The sequence below is a fragment of the Somniosus microcephalus genome, chromosome 14 (assembly GCF_052327205.1).
Source record: "Somniosus microcephalus isolate GS21.2 chromosome 14, FLI_Smic_1.0, whole genome shotgun sequence".
In the NCBI taxonomy this organism is placed as follows: Eukaryota; Metazoa; Chordata; class Chondrichthyes; order Squaliformes; family Somniosidae; genus Somniosus; species Somniosus microcephalus.
In genome coordinates this window covers 91,740,539-91,766,501 of record NC_141000.1, presented here as the reverse complement: position 1 = coordinate 91,766,501, position 25,963 = coordinate 91,740,539, and the positions used below count along the sequence as shown (strand labels likewise).

General features: G+C 46.1%; 1 protein-coding gene across 1 annotated transcript in view; it reads left to right on the top strand.

The window, feature by feature from the left end:
* Positions 1-240: 240 nt before the first annotated feature.
* LOC147107695 (NXPE family member 3-like) overlaps positions 241-25,963 on the top strand; it is a 58,440-nt gene continuing 32,717 nt past the window's right edge. Inside the window, exon 1 of the mRNA XM_086006920.1 lies at positions 241-562. Coding sequence (XP_085863046.1) covers positions 401-562 — 162 coding nt within the window. The 5' untranslated portion in view covers positions 241-400. The remainder of the gene's footprint in view (positions 563-25,963) is intronic.

Sequence of the window (25,963 nt, the reverse complement as noted above, 5' to 3'; positions counted from 1 at the left end):
TTGTCTTTGGACAGTAGTGTAAAAATGTGCATTTCATCACATACACCGAATGTTCCCTCCCCTCTCCTACCGACTTTCAGCACTGGTGTTTCAATATAACTGACCAGCTGCTCACCCTCTTCCTGTGGCTAGCTTTGGCCTGGAAGCATTCCCAATTTTACGTAGACACTATTTTAATTCCCGAGGCGGGTTGGAGTCGGGTTACGTGGTGGGTGAGTTCAGGAGCCGCTTCTGGCGGGAACAGCTGCAGAGTTCATTTCAAGGATGTGCGCTGGCCGGTCAAATGAGTGGGATCAGGTCGGCTGGCCGCCTCTGATGACATCATAATAGCAGCTGCTTTTAAAGCTGCCTTCCAGCCTGAGCATTTCCATTGTGGTTTCCTACACTTGTTTTCAAAGCTATGATTACTTCCAGAGGCAAGGCAGCTCCTCGTTTTAATGATGACTCCCTCCAAGTTCTTGTCGATGCTGTCAGAGGGCGCAGGGAGATTCTCTTCCCTCCTGATGGCCGGAGGAAGCCTCCTCAGCAGACCAAGGCAGCCTGGATGTGCATTGCTCAGGAGGTGAGTGCAAGGTTCATTTATGCACGGTTATGGAGCCAGTGCCGCAAAAGGTTTAATGATCTTGTGAGAACATCAAAAGTGAGTATCCCATCTCACTTGCTTTCACTCTGCTTCCCTTCTCTTCTCATCACCAGTACTCTGCGTTGTAAGCTTCTTCCTTCACATCCCACCTTACCCTTAACTCCCTTGCACCCTTTCCTATCCATCTCTGTCTCTGCACTGAATCACTTCAGCATCCTGCCTATGCACCCCTTAGACTCACTCTCACTGTCATGCAGTGACAACAACTAACAACGCACAGGGAGCTACCTTCCTCTTGGCACCTTACCCCATCTTCGTCTCCCTCAAAGCTTCTATGGTAGAGATTAATCACACTCACTCCATCACTGTGGCTGAAACACCGCTTGTGTCCCTCCTTGCAGGAAAAGATAGCCCACAATAAGAGGGAGAGAGCAATGACTGGAGGAGGAACACCTACCTTTGCAACATTGACCAGTGCTGAGGAGGCTGCAAATGAGATTGTTGGAGGTGGCGAGGACCTTGAAGTGGGCAATGGAGAGACGGGCACACTAGAGGAAGCTGGTGGCATAATAGAGTTTCATCCCTCTCAGAAAGCAATGGCATATGATGTTCATAGAGAATCGCATTGTATCATCGGCTCAAAAGGATGTGTCTGCTACATCAATATCAGATGTCTAAATCAAGCCTTTACTCTCACACAGGGCCATCGAGCGTGTAGTGTATGTACCTTTAAGAGAGAACTACTTTTACAGCTCCTGTATACCGTAGTACCGGCAGTGACCACACCTGTATATAAGCCTTGAGCATGCCTCTGTACTGTCAGTCTTTAAACTACCCTCCTCCAGTAAACACCTGTTGATTGTTAAGTTACAGCCTCCATCTAGTTATTGGAAAACATCATACTTTAAGAAGCACGGATTCAACAGTGGCGACGAGGTCGATTCGAATCTACCTGCAACTCTGCATTTCCCTTCAAGGATTCGCTCCGGGAGGGCGGTGGAAGAAAGTCGAGGCCAGAAGCACGGGCGTCGACCACGAGCAACCGCCCAGTCATCCGGCAGAGAGTGAACATCGCAGGGGAGGCTGTTGAGAGCCGGGCTTGGTTCCCCAGCCACGATGATCCAGCAACAGACTGGCAACAGGTACAGCGCAGACCCTTCCCGGACAGCGGCAGCTGGAGCCGACCGACAGCACAGAAAAAGCCGAGCAGCGTCGATGGGGTAAGAGAGAGGGTGAAGCGCACAGGGCGCAGCCGGGGGTTGAAAACCGAGCAGCGTCGAGGAAAAAACAAAAAAGAGAGAGAGAGGGTAAAGCAGCAACCGGGTTCAGGACCGAGCGGCGGAAACGGGAGAGGCGCACAGGAGAACGCGCAGAGCACAGCCAGGGCTCAAGGGCTGAACAGCGTCCGCGGGGGAAAGAAAGGAAGCGCAGGAGACGCCATTGAGCCGCGGAGAAGAAGGGAGAGCGCGGGAGACGCCATTTTAGAAGCCGCAGCGGAGAAGAAGGGAGAGCGCGGGAGACGCCATTTTAGAAGCCGCAGCGGAGAAGAAGGGCGAGCGTGGGAAGAAAGGAAAGCGCGGGAGACGCCATTTTGTGCCAGCGGAGAAGAAGGGAGAGCGCGGGAGACGCCATTTTAGACAGTTTAATCACACCCAGGGATGCCGAAGAGTGGCAGTATCACTGCGTTCGACAATGAAGTCGAAGATTGGGCGACATATGTGGAACACATTGAGGTGTACTGCAGGGCGAATGAAGTGCCAGATGCTAGGAAAGCATTGGTTTTGTTAAATTCCATGGGTGCAAAAACTTATGGCTTACTGCGAAACCTAATAACCCCAGAGAAGCCAGTGGATAAGAATTTCGAAAGCATAGTGGAAATCCTACAGGACCACTTAAACCCCACACCGCTGCTGATAGCAGAAAGGTTTAAGTTCCACAAAAGGAACTGTAGTGATCAATAGCATGCCATTCTATAGTGGACACTAGGTGGAGCTGTGTAGAGCTGTATATAGCTGTATGTTTAAGACTACATTACCCATGAGGCACTAGGCTACCCAGAGGCAACAGTCATGATGGCAGCCTGCACACAGGAGCACACATGGAAGCCTCTACAGATACTGTACCTAGAGAACATGTACTGAATAAATAACTAGCTAGAAGCTAGCTGTGTTCATAATAAGAATGTCTAGTTATTAATGAACATAACATGGTACCAGGGTGGTGAAGATCTGCTGAAAATTGCGAAAAGCGACATGGAGGTTTGAATCTCGAGGGAAATGTCGACTACAATTGGCGGATTTTTAAACAACAATTCGAACTCTACATTGCAGCCATCGGATTCGGTACGAAGCCAGACGCAAGGAAGATAGCGTTGCTGCTTACGGTTGCAGGCCCACAGGCGATAGAGGTATTTAATACATTTGTATTTAATCCAGCGGAGAACAGAGACAAATTAGACGATGTGCTACAGAAATTTGATGCACATTGTTCTCCCAAAAAGAATGAGACGTATGAAAGATACATCTTCCATTCTCGGACACAGCAACAAAATGAGACTTTTGATAGCTTTATAACTGATCTGAAACTGAAAGCACAGACATGTAATTTCTCTGAGCTCAAAGCATCCATGATTCGTGACCAGATTGTGTTTGGTATTCATGATAAAAAAGACAGGGAACGTCTGTTGAGAGAAACCGAACTAACATTGGAAAATGCTGTGACAATATGCAAAGCCAGCGAGCTAGCTCAAAAGCATGCGAAGACTTTCAGTGAAATCAATAATGATGCGATTGTAGTAAGTGCTGCTGTCGGTGCTGTGTCCTACAAGGGGAAGAAACGTGGGCAGAACAGAAATGAAAAGCAATCGGAGGATGAAATTTTTAATTGTAAACACTGTGGTTACAAACACCAGTTAAGACAATGCCCAGCGTTTGAAAAAATGTGCACAAAGTGTAATGGAAAGAATCACTTTGCCAAACAATGCTTTTCAAAAGTAAAAACAACGAAAGGGCAACGAGTTAATGTGATTGAGGACACTGATTTAAGTGAGGCATTTTTTGTAGGAATGGTGTCATGTGACGATATCAAAAAAGATACAGAAAATGTGCAGCCCTCAGAAATAGACAATGCTGAACATAAAGTTAATGCAGTAAAAGAGGACAAATGGATGATCCCACTGCAGATAAATGGAGCATTAGTTACCTTGAAACTAGACACTGGGGCAAAAGCAAACTTAATCAGTATGAGTGACATTAACAATATGAAAGAAAAGCCCAAAATACAGAAAAAGTCAGTACTACTGAAGAACTATAATGGACAGAAAATAGATAGCTTAGGTGTATGCAGACTTAAAGTGACAGTCAAAGACAAAGTGCATCATCTCATGTTTTCTGTTGTGGCTGAAAGACTTGATTTGATACTAGGTGACAAAGCTTGTGAAGACTTAGAACTGGTCAAGAGAGTCTACTGTATAAACTGTGCCATAAGCAGACCAGATGACTCAGGTGATGAAGCAGAGAGCCCATCAAGGATGAAAAGGCCAAAGGGTATCCATGTCTTCAAAAAGCCTAGTTTCTCCAAGAAGAAAGAAAAAGACTTTAAGCACAAAGAGAAAAAACACAAGGAGAAAAAGTCCAAAGATATAACCGCAGCAGATGTTGTTAAGCAGTGGAAAGAGAAAAAGAAAAAGAAGAAGCCTGCACCAGAGCAGGAAGCAGTTCCGGTGGATACTCCTTCTTCCCTCAGGCCAATCTTTGGTGTTCCATTAGCCGAGGCTGCTGAGAGGACTATGCTGTATGATGGGATCCAGCCGCCAGCAGTTTTTCGAGAGTGCATTGATTACATTGAGAGTTATGGCATGAAGAGTGAAGGAAACACTGAAACCCTCTCCAAGCAAAGATCGCAAGGAGACCTCAATTTATACAAGAGCAGATTGATGACAATGCCGCAACTGCATCTTGTCATTCACCGCCAGAACAATCTCATGAAGACACATCAGACTTACCCGTGTTGAGAAGATCCACACGTGAAGTAAAAGAGCCTGATAGACTTAATCTTTGAGTACAATGTAAAGCTTTGAAAATGTGTTGACTGTTTTGAAAATGTTTATGTTTATAGAGCACGAACAAAAGTGTTACTGATATTATCTTTATTGTTTTCTTGAAAGTTGATTGATATTGATTTTGTTAAACCTCAAAGAAAGGGTGATGTAGTGATCAATAGCATGTCATTCTATAGTGGACACTAGGTGGAGCTGTGTAGAGCTGTATAAAGCTGTATGTTTAAGACTACATTACCCATGAGGCACTAGGCTACCCAGAAGGCAACAGTCATGATGGCAGCCTGCACACAGGAGCACACATGGAAGCCTCTACAGATACTGTACCTAGAGAACGTGTACTGAATAAATAACTAGCTAGAAGCTAGCTGTGTTCATAATAAGAATGTCTAGTTATTAATGAACATAACAGGAACCAGCATTAAGATGAAAGTAATGCTGAGTACTTAACGGAACTGCGCAAGCTATCGAAACACTGCCAGTTTGGAGTGGGACTAGCAGATACATTAAGGGACAAGTTTGTGTGTGGGCTTCAAAGTGAAGGAACCCAGAAACGGCTTCTATCAGAAAAGGATCTTACGCTGGACAAGGCTTTCAGCATGGCAGTATCACACGAAGCAGCCGCACGGGGCGCTGCAGAGATACAACGGAGACCGCAAGAATATGGCACCAATGAAATGTCATATGGAGCAGGGAAGTGTTATCGCTGCGGCAGAACAACACATGACCAGAAGGATTGTTGGTTCAAGGACCAAGTGTGCAGACAGTGTGGAAAAGCAGGACACATAGCAAGAGTCTGCAGGTCAGGGAAGAAAACCAGCAGCAAGAAATCTCCACAGGAGAAGTACAAAAAGGTACATAAGGTGATGGACAGTAGTTCAGACGAACAGAAAACTGATACAGACTCCGGAAGCAAGGAGCTGGGTTGTCTGAAACTACATAAGGCAATCAAAATGGAGGATCACCAGACTATTTGGGTCACACTCAAGATAGACGCAGTCCAAGTGAAAATGGAATTGGACACAGGATCAGCCCTAACAGTCATAAACCAAAGGGACTACAAGCGGCTATTTTCACATATACCCTTGAAAGCTACAGAGATTGTCTTGAAGATGTACACGGGGAAAAAAGTCTACCCCAAAGGAAAAATAAGGGTGAAAGTGATATACAAAGGCCAGGAAATACCTAAAATGGACCTATATGTATTGCCAGATGGAGGACCACCACTACTAGGACGTGAATGGATCCGGAAGATACAATTAGATTGGCATTCCTTACAGGCACTGAAGGTTGAGGCCATAAAGGATGACGACATCACACCTGGACGACTGTCAAAAATGCTAACTGACGCACAAGAAGTGTTCCATGAGGGACTCGGAACACTAAAAGGCATAACAGCAATGATTAAAATAGAGGAAAATGCAAGCCCAAAGTTTTGTAAGGCCAGACCGGTGCCTTATGCGATCCGACCAGCCGTCGAAGCAGAGCTGGAAGGGTTGGAACGTTCAGGAGTACTGTCCAAAGTAGACTGGAGCGAGTGGGCTACACCCATCGTTCCTGTAATGAAGAGGTCGTTGAGTAATACGCCTGGGGAACCAAAGAAGGTCCGCATCTGTGGGGATTTTAAGGTGATAGTGAACCCAGTCCTTCACACGGTACAATATCCGCTTCCACGGATTGAGGATATTTTTGCCTCGCTATCTGGAGGTAAACACTTCACCAAAATTGATCTGGCCCAGGCGTACTTGCAAATGGAGGTAGAAGAAGCTCGAAACAATACCTCACGATCAACACTCATAAAGGTCTCTACCAATACAACCGGCTGGTGTTCGGGGTAGCATCGGCTCCGGCTATTTGGCAAAGGGCAATGGATCAAGTCCTGCAAGGGATTCCAGGGACCCAGTGTTATTTGGACGACATCCTGGTCACGGGCAAAAATGACAGTGATCACCTCGCCAACCTGGAGAAGGTGCTCACTAGATTAAAGGAATATGGGCTACGAGCTAATCGCCACAAGTGCGAGTTTTTCCAGAAGCAGATCTCGTATTGTGGCCACGTTATTGATGAAGAGGGGTTACATAAGTCCCCTGAGAAGATTGAGGCAGTAGTCAAGGCTCCAGCACCGGAAAATGTGTCACAACTGAGGTCGTTCCTCGGGCTGGTGAACTACTACCATAAGTTCTTACCAAATTTGTCTACAGTATTACACCCACTGAACACCCTACTGCAAACGGGGGTACCATGGAAGTGGAATGACGAATGTAAATGAGCTTTCCAGAAGTGCAAAGAATTGATCACATCAAAAGAGGTGTTGGCCCATTTCAACCCAGCACTACCAATTCGGTTGGCATGTGATGCATCACCCTATGGTATAGGAGCGGTGCTGTCGCACAAATTCCCAGATGGGTTGGAGAGGCCAGTAGCCTTTGCGTCTCGGTCACTAACCTTAGCCGAGCGCAACTACGCCCAGATCGACAGGGAGGCCCTCAGCCTAGTATGGGGAGTAAAAAAATTCAACCACTATCTGCATGGGCAGAAGTTCACCTTGCTGACTGACCACCAACCACTTGTCTCCATCTTTAATCCAAAGAAGGGCGTTCCGGTGATGACTGCACAACGGCTACAAAGATGGTCCCTTTTTCTAGGGGCGACCCAATATGAAATAGAGAATAAAGGCACGAAACAGCATGGAAACGCTCATGGGCTATCACGCCTGCCACTGCCTACTGTGGAGGAAGCACCAGCAGTGGACCCTATCGAAATATTTTATTCGTCGATAATTGAACGATTGCCAGTAACTAACGCGGATATAGAGGAGACCCGCAATGATCCGACACTGTCTCGGGTATATGATTTGACGGTGAGGGGATGGCCAACACATGGCGACTCACTGTTGCCAGCATTCTCATCCAGAAGAGAACAGCTGTCAGTATGCCAGGGGACAGTGATGCGTGGATCCCGAGTGGTAATTCCACCCAAGTTAAGGGAGAGAGTGCTCAATGAGCTTCACGAAGGTCATCTGGGAGGGGTGAAAATGAAAAGCCTTGCTAGGGCTTATGTGTGGTGGCCGGGGATCGATCAACAAATCGAGGACCTAACAAAGAGCTGCTCAGGATGCCAGAAGGTCCAAAATGCACCACCACATGCCCCTCTACACCCATGGGAGTGGCCCTCCTCTCCATGGCAATGGGTGCATATTGATTTTGCTGGTCCATTCATGGACTCAATGTTCCTAATAGCAGTGGATGCGCACTCGAAATGGCCTGATAAAAATGTCCTCAACCACTACAGAGAAAACGATTGCAGTCCTACGGACCATATTTGCCAGGAATGGCTTGCCAGAGCAGATTTGCTCTGATAATGGACCACAGTTTGTGTCCGAAGAGTTTCGGAAATTTATGAGAAGGAATGGGGTAAGGCATTACACATCCGCCCCGTATCATCCAGCCACAAATGGATTGGCTGAGAGGTTCGTACAAACCTTTAAAAAGGCGATAAAGGCCATGTGCGATGATGAAATTCCACTACAGCATAAGGTGGACAATTTCCTGTTAGTCTACAGAAATGCGACACATGCAGTTACCAACCAGACACCGGCCATGATGTTCTTTAACCGAAGGTTGAGATCTCGTCTGGATTTGCTCAGACCAAATGTGCGAAGAAATGTTGAGGATAAGCAATTCCAGCACATCAATGAGAAGCCGACAAGGAGCTTCAATGTAGGACAACCAGTCTTGGCCCGTGACTACCGAACAGAGAAATGGCAACCCGGAACGATATGCACATGGCAGGGGCCATTAATGTACACAGTGGATGTCGGGGAGAACATTGTGAGATGCCACGTTGACCAGATCCTAGCGTCACAGGAACGAGTCAACCCCATGTCTCGCGTACCTGGGGATGAACCCGACATACCGGTAGCATCTACCTCAGAAACAGTAGCAGCGGAAACTGATGAACTAACCGATGAAAGGGGGCCAGAATTGCCTCCGCACCAAGAACAAGAACCTCAGGAAAGGCGCTATCCAGAGAGGATCAGGAAGCCGCCCCAAAGACTGAATCTATAAATGGACTATTTCAGTTTAACGTGCATGTTAAAGTGTTAACTGTTATTTGAATGTTATGGGTACTGCTAATCTAAAAGGGGAGGAATTGTAGTGTATTTACCTTTAAGAGAGAACTACTTTTACAGCTCCTGTATACTGTAGTACCGGCAGTGACCACACCTGTATATAAGCCTTGAGCATGCCTCTGTACTGTCAGTCTTTCGACTACCCTCCTCCAGTAAACACCTGTTGATTGTTAAGTTACAGCCTCCGTCTAGTTATTGGAAAACATCATACTTTAAGAATCATGGATTCAACAGAGCGCACCTCTCAACACTATCCAGGCCAAAGAGCCGGACATCTCCTCAGAGGAACCTGAAGCCTCTGAGGGACCAGCACCACCAGGACTCAGCGCACCCAGCACCAGCGCAGCAATGCACACCTCGGTGGGGCCATCGCGAGTTAGAGTAGTGTTGCCACCTGGTCTATCACAGTGCACAAGTGAGCATCAGCAGATGGTGGAGACAGCGACAGCAGTGGAGAGTCCTCTGCAAAGGTTACAGCAATCTCCAAGCTCTGCTGAGCTGCATGCAGACGCTGTGCCTCTGGGGCCATCCAGAAAAAAAGCGGTGCATGAAATACAAGAACAAGTGCAGGTGTCTCTGGAAGGGTTTGCCTCCAGGGTTAGTGCGAGTGTGGAGAGAATGGAGGAGTCCATCTCTAACATCAGCACTGCCGTGGTGGAGGCAATGGCGCATGAACGCACCACCATGGATAGGATGGTAACCTCCGTGGAAAGGATGGCTACCTCAGTGGATAGGATGGCTACGGCCATGGAGGGAATAAGTCGCCAGAGTCAGGAATACATGGTGACTGTTCAGAATAGAATGACATCTCTGGAGGAGCGATGGGCAGCTATTGAGCAGAGAGACCAGAGCTTCATGGACGTCCTTTTGATGAGGACTGCCAGTGCAGATACGGGTCCTCATGGTCCCCCTGCAGTGCAGCAAGGTGCTCTCCTGCCACTTGCCAGCACTGAGGTGTGGCTGACCCATGAGAGGGATCTTGTTGGCAGGACAGAAGGAAGTGTGAGCTCCTCTCAAGGCGCTTGCACAACCATGCCACTGCGGAGCCCTCGGTCAGAGACCCACTATGCAGAGACAACTAAGATGGCCATTTCAGCCCCTGCACGGCTGCAGGAAGAGCAGACTGTTGAAGAGCCCTCCCATGCTCCCAAACCCAGAGGACACCCACCAAAGGTGTCTAAGCAGGCGCAGCATCCTAGTCAGCAAAGTGCCTCTACATCTGCTGAAGCCACAGGGGAAACACCACCTAGAAGCATGCGTAAGAGAAAGATTAAGCACCTATAGTCACAAGGGGACTCACTTGGGTGATGTTTCTTTTTTTTCTGACTCTTGCTGGTATATTTGGTCATGTGTTAAAGATAAATTATGTCAAACAGTTGATTGTGTGGCCTATGTGTTCTGGGAAATGGCAAAAACGCATTGAGGGCTCAGAGCAACTTGCATTTGTAATGCTGATGATAAAAGTGATAGGAAAAAAGAGGATATAGCAGAGATGAAGTATGACATTGGACAAGTGTCACCTGCAATTACAGAGTCATATGGTGGCCACCTATGGTTGAAGAGTAAGCTTATGGTGGTGGCTTGGCAGTGTGCATACCCTGGTTGATGGGCAGCAGTGAACTGGAGGGATGCCGCATTGGTCACAACAGGGCATGCAAGGCTCCCCTCGTCCTCCTCCTACTCCTCTTCCCAGGATGATCTGTGGTGGGCCACGTGGCTGCTGCTCCTCCGATTATGAGGACCAGGATGAGAGGACATAAATGTTTCCCATCCCCTTGCTATAGATTTCATTTGAGGTAACAACCTTGCAAGCGCACAGTCGAAGTGGCCTGAAATTATTCCATTCATGTCACACTGCAGATGGATGTCAGCTTGAACAGTCAGAAGGTCAGTAGATGTACAAAATGTTATCCCATACCTACAACAGCAAAGTTGTTGCATTTGAATGTCAGCCATGTTTCAGGGGCGCTTTTAAAGTGCTCCACCACTGCATACAAATCATGTCCTCCAGCAACTCGTCTCCTTGAAGCTGGCCTGTTTCTGACTTGTTGGGAAACAGGAGCCAGAAGCAGGAAAATGGGAAACCACTATCAAAATAGGATTAGCAAGGCAGTTCACAGACTGTGAACTGCCTTAACTACCTGTCCCACTGGTTGGAGATGGGTCAGTTTGGGAGCGGCTAAACAGACACTAAGGAAAATCGGGTGGGGGCGGGATGGAGGCGGGTTCAGTGTCTGAAGCCATTTTTCCCGATTTTCCCAACAGACCCGCCTCCAAACCTGCCTCCTCAGGGCTATTAAAATCGAGCCCTATAAATTTCCTGTCTGTGTTGGCAGTACTGCATAAAACATTTTGAGGGAAAAATTCAGTTGGTTTGTGCCTCCCGTTAGCGCCTTAAGAGGGCACTAATGGGGCGCAAAGCAACTAGCGCCTGTGCACTGCGATGTTTGCACCGCTCGCGAAATTAACTAGACATTTTGCGGCAGCGCTAAACACTACCGCCACGATCTCCTGCACCCGCAGATCGTGATGTCAGTCGAGTGTGCAACGCCCCGGTAATGCCCCGGACCAGATATTGAGTGGCGCCCCCTGCCTTACAGCCTGCCCCTAGCAACGACAGGTTAAGGGGAGCGTTTTGCAGTCAGGAAGGGACTGGGGGAGCGCTATTTGATGGCGACCGCTTCCTGCCTTTTTTTGTTGGTGACATTTTTGTACCACGCATTCTGAGAGAGAGAGAGAGACTTCTGGAGAGATTCAACACTGTGTGAAGGAGTTTTGGGTACTGAGCAGCACTTTGCAGGTTCATTTTGAATTGCCCTTCCTTGTATCGATTTAGAAGAGACTGTGGGGGCTGCACTCTGAACTCTTTCCCTGGGCCTCTCCATTTTTCTTTCCGGCAGATTTGGTGTACTGGTCTTTCCAGGCTGAGATTCAAGGCTGCAATGAGCAGGGTGTGGATGGAGAGCAAAATCAACCCTCCCCTTTAAGAACTGGCCAGTGCCAGTGTGTCTGTGTTCCATTGTTGACTGACATCACATGAGCTTCGCCCACGCTCAGAGGTAGCACCTCGCTCCTCGGCCTTTGCACCTTAAGAGAGGTGTGAAGCGCCTGATTTAGCGCTCCAATCACCTCCAGGGGCGATAAAAGCCAAGTTTGCAGTTGGAGGTGATAATTAGCGCCAGGCGCTAAACTTTGTGCACGGCCGATAATCGTGCCCCAAACAGGGCGATACTGAAATTTTCCCCCTTTGAGTGCAAAGTTTCTGTGTTCACACCGCAAGGAAAGTGTGGTTTGTGACTGTATGTGCAGGATTGCTCAGTTAACAGTTTAGTTTTCTCGGTGTTGTTATTCTTTTGATTTTGTAGGTAATTCAGATGCTTATACTTTTACCATTAACTCCACAAGTTACGTTAACCAGTTCCTTTACTTGTTTTGCTCACGTATCAGTACACAACTGAACAGCCAAAGAGGCCACCGTAATTGGAACTGTGGGGAAACTGATAGCAGTACATTGCGTGGGCTGTCTTCCTGTCTAGTTGGTGCATATGTGGCAGTGTGACAGTTAACTGAATGTAAAAACCAAGAATCTAGGTATTTGTCCCATAAGACCTAGATATAGGAAACTGTTGTGTCGGTACCTTTCTACCGAGACACAATTTAGGACTCAGAACTTAGAGATTCAAACATGAAGTGCTTTATTCAGGAAGGAAAAGAAGTTCTGGAAAGTTCCGAACACTTAACCCAACCATTTATCTGCTGTGACAGCGCCACCACAGGTGGGAGGAGAACACACAATACATAACAGAAACAAATACTTTAAATCAACCATTTGGGGACACATGTTAGCTGAGGTTTAAAGGCCTGCAAGAAGAGAAAGAAACAAGACTTCTTAAGAAATAGCAGAAAATTTCAGCTAAAAGAAAGGAAGAGTTACAATTACTTCCAAAAGTAAAATTAAATGTAAACGCAGCATGGTGTTTGCGAGCAGACATTTTTGGGACATTTCTGGTGCTGGTGGAAAAGGAGCAGCTGAATATTAACCATGGGATTATTAAGAATATAACTGTAAGTTGGTGAACATTGCAAAATATATTGACATGAATGTTTGTACAAAGTTAATAATTAGAGATGTGAGTAACTTTATAAAACAAATCCGACTGAAGTTTTCAGCTTTGAATGAAAGAGCAAGGCTAAATAACTTGGAGTGAAATCTTGTCCTTTTATGGGTGTGTATTTTTTTAATCTGTTGTTATATTTTTTACCTTTTTAAACAGTAACTACCTTTACAAAAGATTAAAAAAACAGTAAAGGTAGTTACTGTTTAAAAAGGTAAAAAATATAACAACAGATAGTCGCAGCTTGACGTTAACAGGCTGGTTCCTGTTTTTAATTTGCTTCCTCGTTGCTGTACAAGTAGGATGTAAAACTCTATGCGAACTCTGATGGCATGAAGGTTCCCGGGTTTACTTAGTGCTTAGAATTCTTTATTGTGCTTTTTTCATGCAGATTTAAGAAGCTGAAAGTATCGGCCAGACAGATTTATGATCCTAATGCACCCTTTGTGTAAAACAGTGACATCTAAACTACCCAATCTTTTAAGTTTGACCCTATGCCCCCATAATCTAGTTTGTGGAAAACTTGAACATATTGGCCCAGTAATTCCGGGCACAACGCATGAGTACGGACGGGGTACTCACGCGTGTGCCCGGAGGAATTACCGGTTTTCAGCATGCACAGCGCATGCGCTGAAAACCGGCATTTCCTGTCCTCTGACCCAAGGGGTTAAGAGGCAAAACGCGCACGACTGCACAGGCAGCGCGTGCGCAGTGAAATTCCTTTTTTTTTTCAGAGTTGTGCGTGTGTAAAGGCCTCCGGTCTTTACGCATTGAAAAACCACACATAAGTACTTCATTTTTCAGGTAAGTGGGCTTTCAGTACAATTGAGAATTTTTTTTTCCACAGGTTTGTTATTTTTAAAGAATTTACAGTAAGGTAAGTTTAGTTTTAGCCCCGATTTTTTATATAAATGTTTTTTTCAAATTTTAAAATTATTGTTTAAAATAGTTTTTCAGAGTTCTTTATTGTTCATTTAAGTAGTGCAATGTTTTTTTTAATTTTCTTTCAGGTTTAAGTAGTGTTTTGGGGCTAGGAGTTTTCATGAGTTTGACAGCTCTTACTGTCAAACTCATGAATGAACTTTTGCAACCTCCCATTGGTTGCCCTGTGCTCACGTGATCCCAGCCGGCTCATCGCACTAAGTACGCCGCTGGGTCACGCAAGCACAGTGCGGCAGGACCTCAAGCGGGCCAGTCAGAGGAAATGCAATGCGGGCCAGAATTAAAATGTCAGCGCGCTGGGTAAGTGAACATCGGGGGCTTGCACGCGCGGCAAGCTCCCGATCCTAACTTCAGGGCCATTATTGGAGCTCAATTTAGTTATTCCCTCAACCATCTCAACTATTGAATAGTATGCCCCCTGAGCTTTCACTTCTCCAGAAAGCCGTGGCTAATGAGGAACTCAGAGGTGACTAGCAAGCACCAGCAGCCCAGGTGCAAAAGCAGGCATGAAGATGGGCATAGGTCCAGTTACTAGAGACTTTCTTTTCATAAGCCTGCAAAATAATTATTGCAAATGTAAGTAGCAAGTAGGAAATGAGCTATTGGGCAGAAACCAGGCAGGCAGGCAGGCAGTTAAAATGGAGCAAAGGACTTACCCATTCCTTTCCCACTCCAATCTGGTCGACAGCAATCCTAAATTTCAGGCAGCAAAGACACCCGTCCCAAGCCGGCGGGGTCCTCTTTAAATAGGCATATTGGGCTCCGATTGCATCATCGGGGCCTGATCTGCCATTTTAATCTGAGGCCTAAGCGGGGGAGCATTGATGGGCCTCCCCTACCCCGGGCTTCCTCCCTATTCCCTTGACTGAGATTCTCCTCACTTACCTAGTACAAGAGACCGCATCCCCGGCTTTCCAGCGGTGGCTTCCAGCTGCCCGATTTTAATGGCCGAGCAGCTACTTCCCGACTGTTTTTGAAGGGAAGTTGGCAAATGGCATGCCAATGAGCTCCGGCCGTTACAATTGACCAAGCCTCCTGCTGCCGCTCCCTGATGGGCATGTCGCTTGCAATGCCACTTTCCCACCCGGGTGTTAAAATCGAGCCCATCTGCTCATAATAAATAGTAAAACCAGCCCTTTTTTCTTCAAAGACAACACTGACCACATTATTAGCCACCTGCTGTCATACACCCAGGGGCAGATTTTGACTTTGGGCAGTAGTATAAAACTGGTGACAGCGAATCAGCAGCCCGTTTTACATCTCTCCTGATTTTTATTTCTATTGACTTCAAGGGCTGTCGATTTGCTAGCACCCATTTTACACTAGAATCATAAAGTTACAGCACAGAAGCAGGCCATTTCGGCCCATCATGTCCGCGCTGGCCAACAAAGAGCTATCCAGCCTAATCCCACTTCCCAGCTCTTGGTCCATAGCCCTGCAGGTTACAGCATCCCAAGTGCACATCCAAGTACTTTTTAAATGTGGTTAGGGTTTCTGCCTCTACCACCCTTTCAGGCAGTGAGTTCCAGACACCCACAACCCTCTGGGTGAAGAAATTTCCCCTCAAATCCCTTCTAAACCTTCCACCAATTACTTTAAATCTGTGCCCCTCTGCTAAGGGAAATCGGTCCTTTCTATCCACTTTATCTAGGCCCCTCATAATTTTATACACCTCAATAAGGTCTCCCCTCAGCCTCCTCTGTTCCAAGGAAAACAAACCCAGCCTATCCAGTCTTTCCTCATAGCTAAGATTCTCTACACCCGGCAACATCCTTGTAAATCTCCTCTGTACCCTCTATAGTGCAATCACATCTTTCCTGTAATGTGGTGACCAGAACTGCACGCAGTACTCTAGCTGAGGCCTAACTAGTGTTTTATACAGTTGAAGCATAACCCCCCTGCTCTTGTATTCTATGCCACGGCTAATAAAGGCAAGCATTCCGTATGCCTTCTTAACCACCTTATCTACCTGGCCTGCTACCTTCAGGGATCTGCGGACATGCACTCCAAGGTCCCTTTGTTCCTATGCACTACTCAATGTAGAGGAACAAAGCCAAGATCTACTTCCCAGTGTCCTTACTGGGTGGCCGAAGTATAAAACAATCGCATTACAGTAATATGAAATGAGTCTTGTGACTTGGATGTAGGGCTATAATGCTTCTATTCACACACTCCAGTTAGAATGGCTTTTTCCTTTTCTTTTAACTAATTTAATTTGTTTTTAATCTTCCTGAACAGTTTGAAGTGGTCATTGTTGCATTTTCTTGCTGATTTGCCACTTCTCGGTCACGCATGAGAACAAATAGAGATTACCCCATCTTCACTGTAGTCACTAGTTTACCACAAAAAATGGTCAGACTCTCTGCTTTCAATGGTCTCAGGAATTTTTGTTCCTCTACTATCTCTTCTAGTTCTTGCTACGGCAGCTTGACATTAATAGACACATTCTACAGCATGAATGCTTGCGTGCCGACATGTTGCTGTGTAAGTACAATCTAAAGCAATATGGGGGATCTGATGGCAAGAATGTCCTCATGTTTCTTCAGTGCTTAGCTTTCCTGGTTGTGCTTTTTTTTTTCAGATTTCAGAAGCAGGAAGTGTTGACCAAGTGTTGATTGATAATACGGGTGCACTGTGAGCTCCAAGTATGTTTGAAAAACCCATAAAATCATTCCTTCCCTGCTCCACGTTGTTGTTCCTTTTCATACTGTCGATGCTGGTGACAGGGCTGGTGCTGCTGTTCATAAGCATAAAGGTGTGTAGAGTAATAAAACAGTGTGTTCAGAGGAAACCAATATGCCAAACAAGGCTTGAAGTGGCAGTGATTAAAAATGTGATATGTGTGCTAAAATGGAAAACGTCAGTAAGGTCTTCATTTTTGTTTTTGCTTTATTTCCCGTGAGATATGTCCTCTACCTTTCATTTTCTCTTCAATATTTCCCTCTAATTTGCTACCCTCCTCTCCTCTGCTGGGATCCTGTTCCATGGGCAGCAGTCTCCCTCCAGTACCTTACCGATCCTAGAGCAGCAGTGGGAGGCCCAGCGGATTTTAACGGCAGCAACTCATTGACGTGCTGCTGGCCAACTTACTGACCTAAAGTGGCCAGGAATTTGGCGTGAAGCGGCAGAAAGTTGGGCAGCGTCGGGCCCAAGTTAAGGATGGGATGAGTGCGACAAGGGTTCTGGGGCGGTCAGCAGTTGGCAATGGGGTGCAGGGGGAGTCCAGGCAGGGAGGTCTACGCTTTCCTTGTGGGGGTCCGGAGAAGCATTCCATCTCCTCCTAACCCCAGAAAGGAAAGTTTTAAACTTACCCGGATGGTATCTTCACTCCTTTGACCAGGCGTCAGCTGTTGGAGCAGGTGCAGTGAGCACCCCACTTACTTCTGTGTTGAAATGGGATCGGGGTCCTATTGACGTGATAGGATCATGATTTTCATAAATGTATTAGGCTCCTGCATGACTCAGGCGGGTGCCTCATACACTTGAAAAATCTGGTATATTGAAGTTCCAGAAGAGCAGGAAAAGAGAGAGTATTTCACCCGCTCCATTTTAACTGCCCGCCTGCCCAGTTTCAGCTGGGCGAGAGGAGGTAACATTCCCATCCATGCGCTTAATGCTAAGCCATCAGTAGAACCATGTTTTTGTCTCTTTAAGTGAGGGCCATATTTTCTTCCTGTTAATTGTATACGTGCTCAAAGATTTCTGCCAGTGCCCACTTTGGTCAATTGTTAAGAGATTCAACAGTAGTGATTCAACAAGGGCACCTTGGGGATGAAATTGGTCTTTGCCAGTAGCACAAAACGGGCTCATAGCCAATCGGCAGCCCATTTTATACCTCGCCCAATTTCCTTGTCCATTGGCTTGTCTCTTTTCTTTTCGCTTTCCGCTCTGCAAGTGTGCACCGTGGCCTCTGCGGACACCATTCTGTCGGGTTTAGATTGGGATTTGAGCAGAGTGTTGAATCTGTATCCTCTCACTTCATGGCACCACTTGCTTGTGTTCTCACCTGCAGTTTCATCTCACTACCCTTGATTTATATTTACTTCAGCACTTTAAACAGCAACTGAACTGCTTGTTAAAAATGATGAAACTATCTAAATTGAAACCTTTTGAATTGTGAATGTTCTTGCTGCTTTTTTTAGAAGCTACTTATTTTCTAGTATGCATTTAAATAGTAATATATACATGTGCATGGTATGAGGTTGGCTAGCCAGAGGTCTAATCCTTCAGTCTGCTTGTCAGCTTCTGTTTTTGGCTACTATGTGTGAACTACATATTGCCCAAAATTTATTGGAGACCTGTGCCATTGGAATGGCATACCTGTGGCGCTGGGTTTGTTTTACACCGTAAAAGTCCCAAGTAAGTGAGTCACACCATTATTGACTCTGCAACATAATTTCCTGGGACGTTGTGCCATTTCGTCAATACCCTCATTGAAGCCATGCAAAATTGATTATCATAGCTCCGCCCCCCCCCAGGTTGAATCAATGGTGATTGTAAATTTCCTGGATTTACACCGGTTTTCTTGCCGCAGCCATTTAGACTGAAAAATAATGGCGCAGGTGAATGTGTTTAAATTCATGCATTCAAAATGATGTAGAATAAAATACCTTTCTTGATATTTTAAATTCTTAGCTAAACCCATCAAAACACCTCTTGTTCGTCAATGCGAGTTAGGTTCAGTGTATATTGCGTGCACAGTGTGTATCTGCACATGCCATTGATGAATGTGATAGTGGGGGAGAAATTTGTTTAGGCTCATTTTTGGATGCTCAGTGCATACCAGAAGCTGGAGGCCTTATCTGAATAATTCCGTTGAGCTGTGGGCACCTGTCGGGTATCCTGAGGCAGCTCACTGGTTTCCTCTAGACCAATTTTGGCCATCTTTGATGCAGTGGCCCTCGGGTAGGTCCTGGGAGGCGGAGGAGGTGAATGGAAGGAGCATTCGGCGGGGGGGGGGGAGAAATTCTGTTGGTTAGCGCTTCCCGTTAGCGCCTCTGGTGGGCGATAACCGGGCGCTAATGACTTACCGCCTGAAAGAAATGACTCCCGCTAAATTCACCTGGAGGTTTGTGGCGGCGGTAACCCCTAGCGCCATGATCTCCTGCGCCCGGAGATCGTGACGTCATCGTCCTGCACATCGCACCGGTAGCGCCCCGACCCTAAATTCGGTTCCGCCCCCTGCAGCATCGCCGGGCGACAAAACCGACAGCTGCAGGAGGCGCTGTTCGGGAGGCCATGCGCTTCAGGAGCGCTGTTTAATGGGATGGTGGTTGCGGGGTGGGGGAGGGGAAACATTTTTTGTGAAGCCTAACGTTCATTTTTCACTATTTTCTTGGGCCATGATTGATCAGCCCTGCACTCTGCTAGAGTGCTTGGGGCTGATCGTGGCAGTTCACAGAAGCCATAGCGACGAGGTACCTCATTTCATTGATGAGCCTGCAGTGATGGCTGGATTTAGCACTCCAAGGGAAGTGGTAGCACTTAATTTAGCGCTCCACTTCCTACCTGGAACACTAACAGACAATTTCGTGGAAGCTGAGAATCAATAGCGCCTGCCGCTAATTTTTCAGGATTTCAAAATTTACAGCCCCAAATGGGGCGATACCGAATTTCTCCCCCTATGGTCTTCCTGGCACCACATTAAAGTAAGTTAAAAAGAAAAAGCTTACCTTTAATGACCGCATAAGGAACTGGAAAAACCGAGAGGAGCCTGCTGGCGCTTGGTCCACTCAGTTTCGGACCAATTTCAGAGAAGGATTCTTAAAAAGGCACTAGGCCCCTCACCAACATAGACAAGGGCCTAACGCCTGTTAAAGGTGACCACCAAGGATGCGTGAAAATAGCCCGAGCCAATATGGCATTGGACGAATTTCAGCCATGTTTGGGGCACGGAACATAGCACACAAATTGGACCTTTCTTGCCCCCATTTTCCACTTGAGAAACGGACAAGACAAGGTCCAATTTCACCTCCTCCACCACCCCCCCCCCACCGCTACCCCCCCCCCCCCCCCCACCCACCACCATGGTTATTCAATCAGAGACATTTTAGGGAACTTAAATTACTAATGACATATTCTAAATAAATGGTAAAAATAAATATGTAACATGGAGTGTTCCTGAACACAGAAAACAACAGTTGAGTGCATCCAAAACGCAAATGATTTTCTGCAAGTGATCAAGTTCAGTATAGTGAAAGGATTTGAAATTCATAATTCTATGAGTCAGGTTATGCCAGTATTGATCTGATTAAATGATGCAGATGGGGTAGCTATTGGCTGCACCACTTCTGAGGTCCCTGATTCACCATTATGCTCACTGCATGCATTCAAACGACTTTTTCGGGAAATTTTGGAGTAAGTTCACAACAGGAAGGTCGGGGCATGAAACAGAGTAATTGACGGCTTAAATCCAAGGAAACTCTGGGCCAATAACATTGTTGTTATTCGGTCGCACCTTTTCTTACAGCTTAATACAGGAAACTTTGTGATATCCGGCACCGACGGGACCGAGCTGTTGCCATCCCATCAAAACTGCCGGACAAACCAGCGCTAATGTTGAAACATACGGAGATTTTGAGCTCCGTATCTGGCAACAAACCCTGTTGCTTAGCAACAGCTTCTAAACAGTCGGCCATACCTTGCAAGCGTCTCTGTAGCTTAGCAACAGCTTCAGCGAGACCTTGCAGAGCCTGACTGGTGGAAAAAAAGCAACAAAAAGAAAAAAAACCTAACGAAATGGCTCCTGATTTTTGCCGGTTAACCTCCGGATAAACCAAAGTTTCCTGGTAATTGTACCGGTGATGCAGGCTGAGTTAACACACAGTTCTGGCAGCAAAGTCCATGGTCCTTCCTGTGTTCTACTAATTAAAGGCTTAGAAATTCCCCATTTTAGCGCCAGCCGTTAAGGCCAGTTTTGTTGAAAAATTGGTGGCCGCCTCGCTTCCGTCACATGACACGGCGGCCGCCATTTTGGCGAGGGCCATAGTGCTGCTGTTGTCAGCGCAAAGCTCTCAAATTTAAATGAGCAGATCGTGACATCAATCGGCATGCAATGCCTAATTTGATGCCACGACTGCTATTTTGGATGCGTCGCATGCCATAATGCCCTGTCCTGACTACACACAGAAAAACGTGCGTGTGTAGCAGCCCTGCAGAGACACTGTCAGTGCTTTGTAAAGAGACACACACATCTTACAGGTAAGTTTGGGTTTCAGCTCTTGGGCTCGTTTTTTAATATTTTGTTGAAGTAGTGGCTTGGTACAATACATTTAAAAAGTTGTTAAAGTGTGCAAGGATTGCAGGGTGTGCTTTTGGACGCTTGCAAAGCTTTGGATGGTAAAGGAAGGCCTCTGAGAAGACAGAAAATGCTAGAAATACTCAGCAGGTAAGGCAGCACCTGTGGAGATCGAAACAGAGCTAATGTTTTGGGTCGAGATGCTGACCAGCTAAGTATTTCCAGCATTTTCTGCTTTTATTTCAGATTTCCAGCATCCACAGTATTTTGCCTCTGAGAACACCACTTGCTCACAGTCCTGGGAGGCACATGGAAATGAAGCAGAGGCAGCAAACATAAGAACATAAGAAGTAGGAACAGGAGTAGGTCGTACGGCCCCTCGGGCCTACTCCGCCATTCAATAGGATCATGGCTGATCCGAATCTAGACTCACGTCCACTTCCCTGCCCTCTCCCCATAACCCCTAATTCCCTTGTCTGCTAGGAAACTGTCTATCTCTGTTTTAAATTTATTTAATGTTGCAGCTTCCACAGCTTTCTGGGGTAGCAAATTCCATAGATTTACTACCCTCTGAGTGAAGAAGTTTCTCCTCATCTCAGTTTTGAAAGGGCAGCCCCTTATTCTAAGATTATGCCCCCTAGTTCTAGTCTCACCCATCAGTGGAAACATCCTCACCGCATCCACCCGATCAAGCCCCCTCACAATCTTATATGTTTCGATAAGATCGCCTCTCATTCTTCTGAACTCCAATGAGTAGAGGCCCAACCTACTCAACCTTTCCTCATACGTCAACCCCCTCATCTCTGGAATCAACCGAGTGAACCTTCTCTGAACCGCCTCGAGAGCAAGTATATCTTTTCTTAAATATGGAAACCAAAACTGCACGCAGTATTCCAGGTGTGGCCTCACCAATACCCTGTGTAACTGCAGCAAGACCTCCCTGTTTTTATACTCCATCCCCCTTACAATAAAAGCCAAGATTCCATTGGCCTTCCTGATCACCTGCTGCACCTGCATACTAACTTTTTGTGTTTCATGCACCAGGACCCCCAGATCCCTTTGTAATGTAGCACTTTGCAGTTTCTCTCCATTTAGATAATAACTTGCTCTTTGATTTTTTCTGCCAAAGTGCATAACCTCACACTTTCCAATATTATATTCCATCTGCCAAATCTCTGCCCACTCACTTAGCCTGTCTATGTCCTTTTGCAGGTTTTTTATGTCCTCCTCACTCACTGCTTTCCCTCCCATCTTTGTATCATCGGCAAACTTGGATACGTTGCACTCGGTCCCTTCCTCCAAATCGTTAATATAGATTGTAAAGAGTTGGGGTCCCAGCACTGACCCCTGCGGAACACCACTAGTTACTGATTGCCATCCTGAGAATGAACCATTTATCCCAACTCTTTGTTTTCTGTTAGATAGCCAATCTTCCACCCATGCCAGTATATGACCCCCAATCCTGTGATTTTTTATCTTGATCAGTAATCTTTTGTGCGGAACCTTGTCAAATGCCTTTTGGAAGTCCAGATACACTACATCCACTGGTTCCCCTTTATCCACCCTGTATGTTACGTCCTCAAAGAATTCAAGCAAATTTGTCAAACATGACTTCCCCTTCATAAAACCATGCTGACTCTGTCCTATTAAATTATGTTTATCCAAATGCTCTGTTACTGTTTCCTTAATAATGGTCTCCAACATTTTGCCAACCACAGATGTTAGGCTAACTGGTCTATAGTTTCCAGCTTTTTGTCTACTTCCCTTCTTAAATAAGGGTGTTACATTAGCAGTTTTCCAATCTGCCGGGACCTTTCCTGAGTCCAGGGAGTTTTGGAAAATAATCACCAATGCATCCACAATCCCTACCGCTACTTCTCTCAAGACCCTAGGATGTAGGCCATCAGGTCCGGGGGATTTATCTGCCTTAAGTCCCATTATTTTACCGAGTACCATATCCTTAGTGATTTTAATCGTGTTTAGCTCCTCCTCCCCCATTGCCCCCTGTTTGTCCAGTGTTGGGATATTTTTAGTGTCCTCTACTGTAAAGACTGATACAAAATATTTGTTCAGCGTCTTTGCCATCTCCATGTTCCCCACCACTAGTTTCCCGGTCTCACCCTCTAAGGGACCAACGTTCACTTTAGCCACCCTTTTTCTTTTTATATAGCTGTAGAAACCCTTGCTATCTGTTTTTATATTTTTTGCTAGTTTACTTTCATAATCTATCTTCCCTTTCTTAATTAATCTTTTAGTTATTGTTTGCTGGTTTTTAAATGCTTCCCAATCTTCTATCCTCCCACTAGATTTGGCTACTTCATATGCCCTTGTTTTCAGTCGGATACTATCCTTTATTACTTTACTAAGCCACGGATGGCTGTCTTTTCTTTTACTCCCCTTTTTCCTCAGTGGAATATATTTATCTTGAAAGATGTGAAATATCTCCTTGAATGTAGACCACTGCTCTTGTACCGTCTTACACTTTAATCTGTTTTCCCAGTCCACTTTAGTCAATTCTACTCTCATACCTTCATAGTCTCCTTTATTTAAGCTCAGTACGCTGGTTTGAGATCCAACTCTCTCACCCTCAAACTGACAAGCTGCTCACAGAGAGAAGAGGAAGAAGCAGAAGAGGAGAAAGCAGAAGAGGAGGAAGCAGAAGAGGAAGACGCAGAAGCGATGTTCGGGATGGAATCATCCGCCTGTGGTACCAGTGACCACTACCCCAATTCTCCTTTCAACATTTGTCCCACACCTTACCTTCCCTTTGCTACTGACCATCACAGCATCCTCATGGCCACAATGCTGAAATAAAAGCCACCACAAAGCAAACTTTACACTCCAACTTTATCCATTTATGCATCCAATATGATGTCAAGAAATCAACTCATCACCCTTATTCATTCTCTTAGTGACTGTCTTGCATCTGCCTTTGCCTATCCTACTGATGTCACGCAGTGCTACCCCAGTGGCTGCAGCATGGCTGCTGACTTTCAGTGGGGGATTCTGCAGATGGTCTTGTAGGACAACCTTGAGGAGCTGGTGACTCGGAGTGTCAAATCGAGTAATGGTGTTTCTTGTTCTTCTTCACTCTCCTCTCTCTCTTCTTGGTCAACCGCTGGCTGGGTAGGCTGAATTTCTTGGATGTCTGAAATGAGGAAGGCACAAGGGTAGGGTTGTGGTGAGGGGAGGGCAAGAAAGCAAGAGCTGCATGCTTACACCATGCGCAGCTTGTACATCAGAACAGATTGTGGGATGAGGGGGAAGTGGGATGTGAGAAGGAGGATAATGTATGAGGATTCCAGCACCTTGTATCCTTTCAGTCCCGCCTCTAGCCAAGGGCTCAGCCATGCTGCTGCCAAGAATGGCTGGCACCGTCTCCTCCAAGGAGATGAGGTTAAGCTAGGAATGTGAGGTGTTTGATACAGATTGTTGGTAGGTGAGTGATGGGGTGGAGGGGTTGCATGCATTGAGCAGTGTGTGAGTCGAGTGGTGTAGTTGGTAGGAGCCGGCTTTTGAAGATGCATTCACTGATCTTGACCACTGGTCTGAGGTCATGAAACCTCTTTGGGCACTGGAGCCAGGTCATGGGGGCGACACTGCTCCAATGACGGCCTTGGTGATCTGCTCCCACATCCTTCTTTCTGGAGGGGCTCCTGGCACCTGTGGGTAGAGGACCTCTCTTCCAGTGTTGACCCCCTGCACAAAGCTGGAGTGCTGCATCCGAGACCCTGGGTGCCCCTTCTCTGGCTTGTTGAGCCATTTGTATTAGTGCTGAAGCACTTTTGCCATTTTTTTTACATGCAGCAAGCAGTTCAGCTTTAAGAGCTGAAGACTGCCATTTTGGAATTATTTTTAATTTTTTTTCAGAAGGCAGTTGAGCTCTAAGGGCTAAAGACTGCCTATTTTTAAATGATTATTTTTTATTTTAGAAGGCAGTTCAGCTTTAAGGGCTCGAGACTGCTTTCTACATGACAGCCTGGCTTTAAGAAAATGCTGCCTCCCTCCAGGGCTGCTATAACCACTCTACCTTGGGCCTCCTGCTGAGCGCACCGCCTGAAACAGCGAGTTGCACGGTAGGTTCTGCGCTGCAATCATTTAAGCCAGTAGGTAGCACCAAAATAACACCGCCGCCTGAGCTATTTCTATGTGTGCGAGTTAACCTCACCCCGCGGTGGCTCCGCCCGTTTTCGCGTGTTATTGGATTTCTAGTTCAAAGTTTCCAGCCTTGAAGTTACACCATGGGATATAGAATGTGAACACCTAATGAATTTATCTGAAATTGTTTGAATAGAAAATAAAATCAGGTGGTTTCGATAACGGGTCCTGACTTGCAACGCTGGTTTTATACTCCAGCGCAGCGGTAAGTTAAAAAAAACATCAAGGCCCAGAAATTTGTTCAGGTGGTTGGACAAACCGGGCAGTATTGGATCAGCCACACGTTATACACAGCGCCTGATGTTCAGTTCCATTGCAGGCCTAAGCGCTCAGATGTTTCAATCTCACAACATAATTTCAGGGCCTCTATGATTATGAAGAAAATTAAAAGGTTTATCTGAACAAGTTGTTCACAATGGCTAAGGGTTCAAATCTAAAGAGGCACACATTTTAAAAATAAAAACTAAGAAGGAAGGTCAAGTGAAATGGGTGATGAACTTATGAAGTAAGTTATCAGGGAAGGCCATTGAGATGGAGGTGTGGAGCTGATCTTCCAAGTCCAAGATGACAGGGAACCTGCACAACAGTACCATATACCAGCAAATCAGAGGTCACTACCAATGATTTCTTTGTCCATTGCGAATATAACACATTAAATACAGACTGCTGTATTTAACTGTAAACCCTTTAATCATGGAATGGAATAGTCTTTAACCCTGAGGAAATCTTTATTCCAAAG